General features: G+C 39.7%; 1 protein-coding gene across 8 annotated transcripts in view; it reads left to right on the forward strand.

The window, feature by feature from the left end:
• FRY (FRY microtubule binding protein) overlaps nucleotides 1-13063 on the forward strand; it is a 364004-nt gene that overhangs the window by 164295 nt on the left and 186646 nt on the right. For all 8 annotated transcript variants that reach the window (XM_067562954.1, XM_067562948.1, XM_067562949.1 and 5 more), the window contains one exon: nucleotides 4034-4087. In XM_067562954.1, coding sequence (XP_067419055.1) covers nucleotides 4034-4087 — 54 coding nt within the window. The remainder of the gene's footprint in view (nucleotides 1-4033; nucleotides 4088-13063) is intronic.

Consider the following 13063-nt stretch of genomic DNA (forward strand, 5'->3'; position numbering starts at 1 on the left):
TGGTCTAAAACATTGTGTTCTACATTAGTGTTACTACTGGGAGGACTGTTAATGTGGAATGCTACAGTATTATTTCCAAATGGGGGTCTAAAGCTTTTTTGTAGCATGGAGCCACCACACAAAACTTGAAAGACCTGAATTGTAATGAGTTTCTCCAAACAATGAATTGCTGTCTCAGATTCTTTATATTCAGTATGAACTGTTTATTTAATAATTATATTTGCTTGAATTTTTATACAATTAAGTCTGAAATCTACAATCTACCTCTTAAAATCTTTCCTCCTCTAGTTTACGGTAAGAAAGCACATACATTCTGTTGGGTTTTACATTTTATGTTTTTAAAGTATAAGTTTTGTGATAATCATTTTTGACAGCCGTAGAGGCAAGAGCCATTGGTACAGGTATAATAAGTACATATTGTTACATTGAAACGTGGGATGTCTTGAAGAAAGAATCACTGAGTAAAGTTAACTTGCTCAAAAAGCAATTGATTGTTAGCTGCAAAACAAAGTATTTGTTCTCATGCTCTGGTGTAAGCAAGCCAGTCAGTGAGACAGATGACTTAAGAGTAATTTGATGATAAGGGAGCATCTTAACTAACACAAATTCCTAAGTGCTTTAGGCTACTAATATTGTCCAAGAAGTCAAGCTGTTGATCTGTTAGTCTGGTTCACCTTATAATGGGTTATTAGATCTTTCAATTACCAATGGCATTATTTCTGTTTTTTGGACTTGATTACTGTTGAGTACTCTGAAGAAAATTACCACCCAAAGTGAAATTCAACACATGACCTCTTAGTTTAAATAGGTTTTCCAAATACAGGATCAGAGTTGCCCTCAGAATCCTAAATGGTATTGTCCTCAGCCTCCTTTCAATTTGGCTCCCACATGCTCCCAATCCTGAAAGTCTCCATCATTTAATCCAACTATTATTGTGGTGGTTATTATTTCTATTTGTATAAAAACAATGCTAGGACACCAACAACCAAGACTGGGGACCCATTGTTCTAGGCATTGTACATACACATAGTAAGAAACAATCTCTGCCACTAAGAACTTAGGCCAAGATTTTTAAAGATATTTCGGTGACCTCACAGTCTCAATAGTTAAGACAGACAATTGATGGGAGAAAGGGATTGTCATTATTATTAATAATAATAATATTTATTATTATTTTATTACTGTTAATTATGTCCATTTTACAGATGAGGAACTGAGGCACAGAGAGATTAAGTGACTTGCCCACAGTCATTCTGAAGTCTGTGGCAGAGCTGGGAATTGAATATCAAATTCCTATACATTTTTTTCATTTCTAAATTTCCCCACATTTATTAAGATCATTTGTTGGTTTTCCTGCCCCTTTACTAAAATCTTGAGAAAACCCTTTATATTGTGACAAAAATAAATACTTGTTTTGGAATGTCATCTGCCTCCCTTTTCAATGTGCATCAACTGACAATGCACGTATTACCCAATTCTGAGATGCAGTTGAGTGGGGGAAAGCTGAGCCCTGGCACAAACGAATGGGGTTAGTATTACGATTTTTGTCGCCCTTTTCTCCCAGCTATTGTATGTATATTACTAAAATGCATGATGAACATACATGGTACAAACACCAATAAGCTGCCATAAAACTCTTACAAAAGTTATTATGCCACCACTATGCTTGGAAAGGTCACTTTATAGATCGGAGTAGCCAGTGCCTAACAAGGGGAAATACTGAGCAGTGTACTGGGCAAATCAGTGACTAAACTTTCAGTAGAAACAATTCTTTGCGAGGCAGTCAGGGGATACTTTGTTGACTCTGCAGAAAGCCTCCTTTCCAGGTAGAGTTAAGATCATATCTGCATAATTAATTATCAAATCAGTCAACAAATTATACAAAATAGTATTCTCCCCAAAATAGCATTCATAAATGAAAATCCTTTGTATCCTTCCATCCTAGCATCTAAAAGTGTTTTACACACATGCCAAGGTAGGTGGTATTATGCCTATTTTATTAACAAACTGAGATACAGACAGGTTAAGCAGCTTGCACAAAGTTATACAGAAATTCTTTTCTGAAGGGTTGGTAGTACCTAGATCTCCAGATCACAGAAAAGAGGGACATACTTGATTTTTGGGAGAGTGGGAGAAAAGGCGGCTGACCAGTGATTCAGACACAGACATGTGGACTGTTCACCAGCAGAATTTAAAATTCAGTGCACAGTTGCAAGGATCACATATTTTTCACCCTGTCCTGTAGTTTCTCACAGACTCGGGTGGGAGAATCTTGTACTACAGTACAGGTGTATCTGCTTCCATGCCTCATGGGGCCTTTTATCTCCACTTCTACTCAGCACATTCACGTTTTATACAGTGCTGGGTATATTAGGCTGCTGCCTAAATAAGAGTAGTAATAGATGTTTGCAGTGCTGTTTTAGCCCTGTTGGTCCCAGGATCTGAGAAGGCAGATGAAATATTATCTTTTATTGGCCCAGCTGCTGTTCTAGAAGGTACAACCTGTTGAGTTATACAGTGATCTTCCTTGGGTCTGGGGAAAGAAGCAGAGGGCCTAAGCTAAATACAAATTGGGACAGATTGTTCAGCAGAAAGGGTATCACATGTCGGAGATGGACACTTGAAATGAAGTGGGCAATTGGGGATTAAATTAGTATGCATAAAGGGTTTGAAGTAATAGATATTTTATATATATTCCTTAAGAAAAGAGAAGTTAGACGAGTACTTAAATCATTTGAAATTTTCATTATATTAAAAATAATTAAATTATAATTTGTTATTGTTTCTTTTTAAAGTTCAGCTTAGAATCTCCCTGCTGTACTTGCCATTTGTCTGTTGTATTGTCTTATTGGATGCAATGTTCTCTAGGCAATCATCTTTGACCACATTAATTTTAAAAAAATTAGGAAAGAGGTTTTATACATAGTACTTAATTTGTCTAGTACCCCAGTTTTCCATCCTGGTCCCCAGCCAACCCACTGCTGGGACCTTATCATTCTCCCCTGCCCCCAAATGTGGGTTAAAGTGGACTATAAAGTGGAAGGGGGGATTGGCTCCCTGCTGTGCCAGTCATAGGAGCCCCAAATCCCCCGTTTCTGCTTCTTTAACAAACACCTCTTTAAATCCTTTACCAAGCCATTTATCTGATCACTGTCTCTATTCTCTATGGAATAGCTGCACTGGACATTGTCCTCATGCTTACATAAATGAGTTGCAACATCATAGCCTAATTCCTATTCCAAACTCGCCCCAACTAAGCCTCCCCCAACCTGCTAAGGGGAAGGTGGAAAAAAAAAACCCACTCTCCCTTGGCCAATCTGGTGAGAAGGGAAAAATTCCTTCCTAGCCCTAGGAGTGGCTAGTGCAATTGCCTTCAGATCCTGACCCAACCTGGTATTTTGACACTTTCAAGGGTGGAGGGGTGGGTGCTGCTCTGCTTGGTCCTGGAGAAAGAGGGCTTCTCCCACCAGCTTGCACCTATATTATCTCCCCTCTCTTCTGGTCACCTGAGGGATGAATCAGTATCCCACACTGACCTGCTCTTCTTTTGCAGCAATATCTGTGCCTCTCTGCTCTTAAAGAGTTATAACCCTTTCCCCAGCAAGCCAGACAATGGCCCCACAGCTTAACATGCAGTGTGGTCATTTTGTATTGCAAACTACTTTTCCTGGCAAAAAAGTGTCCTGTGTTAAAGGATAGCACCTACGATATGTGTAGAAGGAAACACTAGACATATTTCAGAGCGCCTGAATAGTTTATTGTTGTGTCACTGAATAGCAATCTTATCAATTATAACAAATTTTAGTCATTTTTCTTTAAAAGAAAAAATACTGAAAGGAGCCATTCTAATTTAATAAATGTGCATGGAGATGTCTTCTTTTTGTGTGTGTGAAGTAAACGGTTTTTTCTCACTAAAGTAGGTGGGGAGGGAGAAGCTGTCTGGATAGAATGGCAATAGAAACGTAATAGTAGTGTTGCTAGAACATCTCAATGTGGCTCTGAAATAATGTATTTTTTTAATATTTTATTTTAGGAAAAGCCACTGACCAAATCTCTGCAACGAGGAGAAGATCCCCAATTTGATCAAGTAAGAGATATCTAACTCAAAGGACATTTCTTTCTTGTTTCTTCTGTTTCACAGGACAAAATCTGAGTATTTGTAGGCTAGTATTCTGTCCTCCTAACATTACAGTAATTCACCATGCAGGTGATTAAAAGTGTGTCATTCTACTTGAGGCTATAGAACTGAAAGTGTTCTATCTAATCATCTGTTTTAGGAATTAAGAGTAATTTCCATTTCTTCCAAACTTAATATTGTTTGCCACTACAAGTTCCTAATTTTTTTCAGCACATTTGATATCCCTGTATTATTTCCTGTAGATTTTTTCTGATGTGATTCATGAGACAAATGTCATATCTTCTAGAAATATTCCAAATTGATGAACTTCTGGTTTAATGTTAGAAATAAGATGAAAAAGTTATTTGGGGGCTATAACACCTATGTCGCTAGAAAATCAGGGTGTTTCCCAAAATTAACCAAAGATTTTAGAATCCTTGCCCCTGTAGTTCCAATGACAATGTTTTTGGTTCTACAGTCTCAATTACCTATGTTATTATTATTTTCTTGTTCCCCTTCCTGTGTGAGAAGAGACTCACACAAACAGATTAAATGAAATTACAAGAAATTAACTAATGAAGGCACCAATATGTGAACTCTGAGGGCTGAATCCTGCAAAAACTTAAGCACATGCTTAACTTTATGGACTGTGAATACTCCCGTTGACTTCATTGGATAGTGTCATCAGCAGGTTCCTCATGTACCTAGGTATTATTTGCAGGATCAGGATTTAAGGATTAAGTAAATCAAGGTCCATTATTAGGATAAATTAAAATTCGTAGAATCATAGAATATTAGAGTTGGAAGGGACCTCAGGAGGTCATCTAGTTCAACCCCCTGCTCAAAGCAGGACTAACCTCAGCTAAATCATCCCAGCCAGGTCTTCGTCAAGCCAGGCCTTAAAAACCTCTAAAGATGGAGATTACACCACCTCCCTAGGTAACCCATTCCAGTGCTTTACCACCCTCCTAGTGAAAAATGTTTTCCTAATATCCAACCTAGACCTCCCCCACTGCAACTTGAGACCATTGCTCCTTGTTCTGTCATCTACTGCTATTAAGAACAGCCTAGCTCCATCCCCCTGGAACTCCCTTTCAGGTAGTTAAAGGCTGCTATCACATCCCCCCTCATTCTTCTCTTTTGCAGACTAAACAAACCTAGTTCCCCTCAGCCTCTCCTCATAAGTCTTGTGCTCCAGCCCCCTAATCATTTTTGTTGCCCTCCGCTAGACTCTCTCCAACTTGTCCACATCCTTTTTGTAATGGGGGGCCCAAAACTGGACACAATTCTCCAAATGCGGCCTCACCGATGCTGAATAGAGGGGAATAATCACTTCCTTCGATCTGCTAGCAGTGCTTCTACTAATGCAGCCCAATATGCTATTTGCCTTCTTGGCAACCAGGTCCTTTGCTGCAGAACTGCTGCCTAGCTCGTCGGTCCCCAGTCTGTAGCTGTACATGGGATTCTTCGGTCCTAAGTGGAGGACTCTGCACTTGACCTTGTTGAACCTCATCAGATTTCTTTTGGCCCAATACTCCAATTTGTTTAGGTCCCTCTGTATCCTATCTCTACCTTCCAGGGTATCTACCACTCCCCCTAGCTTAGTGTCATCTGCAAACTTGCTGATCCCCCATCCTCCAGATCATTAATGAAGATGTTGAACAAAACTGGCCCGAGGACCTACCCCTGGGACACTCCGTTTGTGACTGGCTGCCACCTAGATATGGAATCATTGATCACTACCCATTGAGCCTGAAGATCTCTCCAGTTCTCTGTCCATTTATAGACCATTCATACAACCTATTCTTCTTTAATTTGCTGATAAGAATACCATGGGAGACTGTATCAAAAGCTTTGCTAAATTCAAGATATATCATGTCCACCGCTTTCCCCACATCCACAGAGCCAGTCACCTCTTCATAGAAGGCAATCAGGTTGGTCAGGCATGACTTGCCCTTTGTGAATCCGTTGACTGTTCCTGATCACCTTCCTCTCTTCCTAGTGCCTTAAAATGGATTCCTTGAGGTCCTGCTGTATGATTTTTCCAGGGATTGAGGTGAGGCTGACCGGTCTGTAGTTCTCTGGATCCTCTTTCTTCCCTTTCTTGAAGATGAGCGCTATATTTGCCTTTTTCCAATCATTAGGGACCTCCCCCAATTGCCATGAGCTTTCAAAGATAATAGCCAATGGCTCTGAAATCACATCAGCTAATTCCCTCAGCACCCTAGGATGCATTGCATCTGGCCCACTGGACTTGTGTATGTCCAATCTTTCTAAATAGTCCTGTATCTGTTCCTTCAGCACTGAGGGATGTTCACCTCCTCTCCATTCTGTGCTGCCCATTGCAGTAGTCTGGGAGCTGACCTTGTCTGTGAAGACAGAGGCAAAAAAGACATTGAGTACCTCAGCTTTCTCCACATCCTCTGTCATTAGTTTGCCTCCCCCATTCTATAAGGGGCCCACACTTTCCCTAATCTTCCTCTTGTTGGTAACATACCTGTAGAAACCCTTCTTGTTCCCCTTCACGTCCCTTGCTAGCTGCAACTCTAATTGTGCTTTGGCCTTCCTGATTTCATTCCTGCATGTTCGAGCAGTATTTTTATAATCATCCCTAGTCATCTGTCCAAGCTTCCACTTCTTGTAAGCTTTTTTGCGTTTAAGCTCACCAAAGACTTCTTTGTTAAGCCAAGCTGGGCACCTACCATATTTGCTATTCTTTCTGCACATTGGGATGGTTTGTTCCTGCGCCCTCAATAAGGTTTCTTTAAAATACAGCTAGCTCTCTTTGATTCCTTTCCCCCTCATATTAGCCTCCCAGTGGATCCTGCCCATCAGCTCCCTGAGGGAGTCAAAGTCTGTTTTTCTGAAGTCCATGGTCTGTATTCTGCTGTTTTCTTTTCTTCCTTTTGTCAGAATCCTGAACTCAACCATCTCATGGTCACTGCTGCCTAGGTTGCCACCCACTTCTACTTCCCCTACCAAAACTCCAAAACTTCCCTGTTTGTGAGCAGCAGGTCAAGAGGAGCATGGCCCCTAGTTGGTTGCTCCAGCACCTGCACCAGAAAGTTGTCCGCAACACTCTTCAAGACTCTCCAAAAACTTCCTGGATTGTTTGTGCTCTGCTCTTCCAGCAGATGTCAGGGTGATTGAAGTCCCTCATGAGAACCAAGTCCTGTGAACTGGAAACTTTTCCTAGTTGACTGAAGAAAGCCTCATCTACCTTGTCTCCTGGTCTGGTGGTCTATAATAGACACCCACCACGACATCACCCTTATTGTTCTTGCTTCTAAGCTTATCCCAGAGACTTTCAACTGGCTTATCTCCAGTTTCATACTGGAGCTCAGAGCAGTCATAGTGCTCTCTTACATACAATGCAACTCCTCCATCCTTTCGTCCCTGCCTGCATGTCCTAGCTGTTGCTCCAGTGACAGATAAGTTTGAACTGCACCTTTACCTCAAGGTTGATTAATGAGGACATAAAGCACTTATTAGAGTAAACCAGCCATAAATTTCCAAATTGTAACAGGTGTTGAATCTGAAGCTTGGGCGGAGAGGTGCAAAGGTAAAGACAAAAACAAGCTTTGATATACATAGAACTTGTATACAATTCTAACTGCATATCTGTCCCTATATATATTATAGATAGAGAGGGTAGCAGAGCCTGTAGTTAAGTGTGCTTGAAACTTCCAGTTACAATACCCTGTTTTCAGTTGCTTGTAACTTTGCCAAACTTAAAACGGTCCAGGCTGAAATTTTCCATGCCAACTGTCTGCCTCAGTAAGAATTGTTTGGGAAAGTTTCAGCCAAAATGGTATAGCTATTTCCAAGAATGAGATTATGGAGAAACACATTGTTTGTCATTCAAAATTTCTTACAATTCTTTTGCATGAAGCGCTAATGTCTCTGTGCTTTGGAGCAGGGACTTGAAGCTTGGCAGGGTGATTGGCTTAGTGTCAGTTAGTGTGCCTCTTACCATCCTAAGGAAAATCTGCCCAAATTTGGCCAAATTATATAGATCTTTAAGTATGTCTACACTGCAGTCAGAGGTGTGACTGCAGCATAATTAGACATACCCCAAGATAGCTTTGGTCTAGCCAACTCAAATAAGAATTACAGTGAAGCTAAAGCAGGATGGGCTAGCCGCTTGAGTATGTACTTAGAGTATGTCTACACTGTAATTAAATTCCCGCGGCTGGCCATGTCAGCTGACTCGGATTCGTTGGGCTGTAAACCTGCAGTGTAGACATGTGGGCTCTTGCTGGAGCCCAGAATCCGAGACACCGCGAGTGGGGAAGAGTCCCAGGGTGCAGGTTCCACCCCAAACCTGAACATCTACACTGCAGTTTTAAGGCCCCGCAGCCTGAGCCCCACAAGCTTGAGTCAGCTGACATGAGCCAGCTGCAGGTGTTTAATTGCAGTATAGATGTAGCCTTCAGGTCCTGGGCAGGCTTGTAGAGCTCATGCTTTTATTGTTATACAGTAGAACCTCAGAGTTACAAACACCAGAGTTACAAACTGACCTCTCAACCACACACCTCATTTGGAACCAGAAGTATGCAATCAGGCAGCAGCATAGGCAAAAAGAAAAGCAAATACTGTACAGTACTATGTTAAACGTAAACTATGAAAATAATAAAGGGAAAGCAGCATTTTTCTTCTGCATAATCAAGTTTCAAAGCAGTATTAAATCAATGTTCAGTTGTAAAGCTTTTGAAATAACAACCATAAGGTTTTGTTAAGAGTTATGAACAACCTCCATTCCTGAGGTGTTCATAACCCTGAGGTTCTACTGTACAAGCTAGCTAGATCAAAGCTCGCTCAGGTATGTTTAGCTGCTGCACTCACACCTCTGATTGCAGTGTAGATATATCCTTTGAAAAATTGTAGTTTGCACATGCTCAGTTGAGACTTGTTAAAGTTCAAGAACTAGATTCTCCATCTTTTTTGGTCATGCTGCACGAAGAGGTTAAGAGTACCTTTCAGCAATTTAAAGGGCTCTTGCAAAAAATGGGCTTGTCCTTTTATTTTTGCTTTTGCTTGGGGCAGTGGTTCCCAACCTGTGCCCCCCAGCATCTTTCAAAGTGGCCTGCCCCTCCCCTCCCGCTGGCTGCAGAAAGGAGCCACTGCGTAAGGATCCAGGCAGAGCGCATTGCCATGGGGCTACAAGACTGGTGCAGCCTCCTTGCTGCAGCCAAGTGGACAGGAAATTAACACTCCCCTCCCCCTGACTGCAGCAGGGAGCACAGCAAAGCGGTCTGCCTGGGTTCCTAGGTGCTGGGGTCCCTGTTGGAGCCAGAGGGAGGGGAGCACTGATCTCCTGTCCACCTGGCTGCAGAAGGGAGCCATTGCCTAGGGACCCAGATGGAGCGCACGGAGCTATACAGGATGCATGCGGTTTCTCTGCTGAAGCGGGGAATGGGAGATCAGTGAGGCGCCTCCTCGCCGAACTCTTTCTGTCTGGCTGTTCCAGCTGTTTCAGGGTGTAAAAATGATATCTGTGGCCTTTGAGCAAAAAAGGTTGGGCATCACTGGTTTGAGGTATGCATACAAAGTCTTGTTTATGACATTAAAAATTCAGGTCTTGTCTAACCTGGAAAACTTAAAATGCCTAGAGTTATGATGTCACGTAAGACTAAAAGCTGAGCAGTTAAGAGGGGAAGGGATTTTTAGTCAGAGTCTTTAAAATTCTTTGGGTTTTGTTTGTTTAGCAAACTAATTCCAATACCTACTGAGCATTTGGAAGAAAGGAAGTCATTGTTAATGTTCCAATACTTGGTTCCTTTCAGTTAAGATGTTAGAAATCGCAATATATCTCTGGGACCCCCAAGAAGTTCTCCAGCAAAACAAGGGAAGACCAGACATAATATTACTGATATTGATAATGTTAAAAAAAAAAAAAAAAAAAACTAAAACAAAAAAACCTTTAACCAAGATTTTCAAAAGTTACTATTGAATTTGATTGCCTCAATTCTGGGATATCTAACATGAGGTACCTCAGAGAGAGGGCCTGATTTTCAGAGGGTAGGGGCTTAACACTTTTTGAAAATCACCCAGTTTTGCAAGATCCCTTTGAAACTCTTTGCAGTCTGCTTTGGACTAAACTATCTTAAGTAGTTTTATATCATCTTTAAATGTAGCCACCTCATCTTTTTCCTAATCATTTATGAATATGTTGAACAGTACTGATCCCAGTACAAAACCCTGAGGAACACCACTATTTACCTCTCTCTATTCTGAAAACCGACCATTTATTCCTACCCTTTGTTTCCTATCTTTTAACCGGTTACTGATCCAGGAGAGGACTTTCCTTCTTATCCCATGATGGCTTACTTTGATTAAGAGCCTTTGGTGTGGGACCTTGTCAAACGCTTTCTGAAAATCTAAGTACACTATATTCACTGGATCACCCCTGTCCACATGTTTATTGACCCTCCTCAAAGAATTTTAGTAGATTGGTGAGGCATGATTTCTCTTTACAAAAACCATGTTGACTCTTCTCCAACAAATTGTATTCATCTATGTGTCTGATAATTTTGTTCTTTACTATAGTTTCAACCAATTTGGTTGGATAATGTGGTGATGATCACCAGCAAAATGAGTATTCCCATTTCACAGTATGCCTGCAAGAGACAATTCATGAGTAATCACATCAGTATTATGACTACATTCATCTTTCAGATCAGCTGCATTAGCATAGTTGACCCTCTTTGTTTTTATTTTTTTCCCTTTGCTTCTTCAATCTCACACAGTACTCCTATTCACTAGCGGAAGTGTACACAACAGAGAAAGGACGAGATTATATTTATGGGACCTCAGCAACTGGTGTGGGCCCTTAATCACTGAGTTGGGTATAAAGCAATGTGGAAAAAAACATTTCAGGAGACAAATTCAAGGATGACAGGTTCAAAAGTGAATTTACAGTACACTAAAAATAAATGTTATGTTGTTTCTCCTGGTTCTAAAGTAGCTATCAGCGCTCCAAAATGAAGGCAAAGTAGATAAAATCACCCATCAACAAACTCACCTTGCTGAGGTGGTTTTTGAACTGACACCAAAAACCAAAACTAACAGGTCTAATTTTATACTCATCAGCTTTAGGAATTTTCCTTTAAGTACACATTTCCAGAGACTGTTAAGAGCACAATACTGTCATGAGAGAATACTGCTTAGAACTAAAACACTAATAAAAGAAACCTACACTATCAGAAAGCCACTATTTGCTCTTAATATTGAATCTTGGTCCTTTTTTCATGAAGAAATTAGCTTTTTTCGAAAGTGTGGCCTTTGCAGAAAGACGGTAATTTATGTGTCTCAAAGGCATAAACAGCACTTATAGCATGTAATTGCCTCAATAAGAGCCCAGTGCAGCGCATCATCTTCTCCTACAGTCTATAAAATTTAAAGAAGGAATTTTTTTTTAGTTTCTCTTCTAGTTTTTAAATGTTAAGGGTGAAATCATGGTCCCACTGAAGTCAATGCGGGTTTTGCCATTGACTCCAATGAACCAGGATTTCATCTTAGGTTTTACTTTAGTAGGGCCTGTTTTGCTTATAGTTACGTTTCCATTATAGACCTTTATTTTGTGTAAATTTGGCCTATTTTCCCTACTCTAAAATGAGTAAAGTGCAAGAAACCTTAAATAAAGGAAAAGCATTCTTATATAACCATGAGTAAACTAAAATGTACCTAAGAAGATAACATATGACTACATTCTGCTTTCAGTCATGCTGGTGTAACTGCAAAATAACTACACATACTTTGTAGTTATTTTGCATTTTTACTAGCATGATTGAGAGCAGAATTTGTTCTATAGTATGCAAGACAAAATGGTCATTCTAAGTCTCTATTATTAATATAACAGTAACATTAATACATATGAAAACATGTTATAAGCAAAATGAAAAATAGAATCTAAATTCCAAAATATTAATGATATAATTGGAAATTGAGCTAGTAGTGAATATAATTGCTGTTAAATTTACCACTTTTATGGTAAAATAACATTTGAAATATAAAAATGCAAACTAATTCAGTCATTGATATACTATTAATACATTTTCTTTCATTTTCAGTTGGGCAGTATAATAAGACTTTTATGAAAAATTATAGAAGTTGTAGCAAACTGTCCAGAGCAAATTTCATTAAATTTTATTTTTTCAAATTATGCCAAAATAAATATTAAGGACCCATTTACATAAAGAACATTTAATGCTCTATGAACATAAGGTTTAAACAGCACTGTGCTTGTGTAGCCCTGATATCCTTAAGCTGTACAGTATGTCATTCATTTATGATGGAAGAACACGATCATTACATGCAACAAGGACATATTTGTACATCTGTACACTCCCTTTCAGCAACAGCACAGAGCTAGAATTCATCTCACCACTGGATTTGCTTCCCATAAATGAAGGAGTTGAGTAACCAACATGCTGGCTAGACTTCCCTCCCTTCCTGTTCTCTGAGAACCTGGTCTTTTCAGATTCCACCCTTCCTTCCTGCCTTAAAAGAGCAATGACAGAAAGATTTAAAAAACTATATTGACCTTTTATCCATACTACAGACATCCACTGTAAATTTACCAGTGAAAATATGGTATGTGGGTATTTACAAAGAATTACTTTGACTTTTTATGATGAGTGAAATCATTATAGATGAGATTTGAAGAATAGCACTGACACACTATGAGGAATGTGCAGTTACACCTAATTCAGCTACTTAGAGCTGAATTTTATGATCTAAGATATTTAGGTGTCAGTTGTACATTTTTCTTTATGGGCACAACAATTAGTGTGAAAACCACAATTTTCTCAAAAGATTATTATCCTTTCAAAATGAAATATCTTTTTCAAATTGAAATATCCACACATTGGTATTAGTCTTTGTAATTAACTATTAATAAATAACCTTCTCTGATTAGTGTCCCTATGGGTGCTCCAGTTCAAG

The sequence above is a fragment of the Emydura macquarii genome, unplaced genomic scaffold, assembly GCF_026122565.2.
Source record: "Emydura macquarii macquarii isolate MOO-44397 ecotype Brisbane River unplaced genomic scaffold, CSIRO-AGI_Emac_v2 contig_2473, whole genome shotgun sequence".
Taxonomy (NCBI): Eukaryota; Metazoa; Chordata; order Testudines; family Chelidae; genus Emydura; species Emydura macquarii.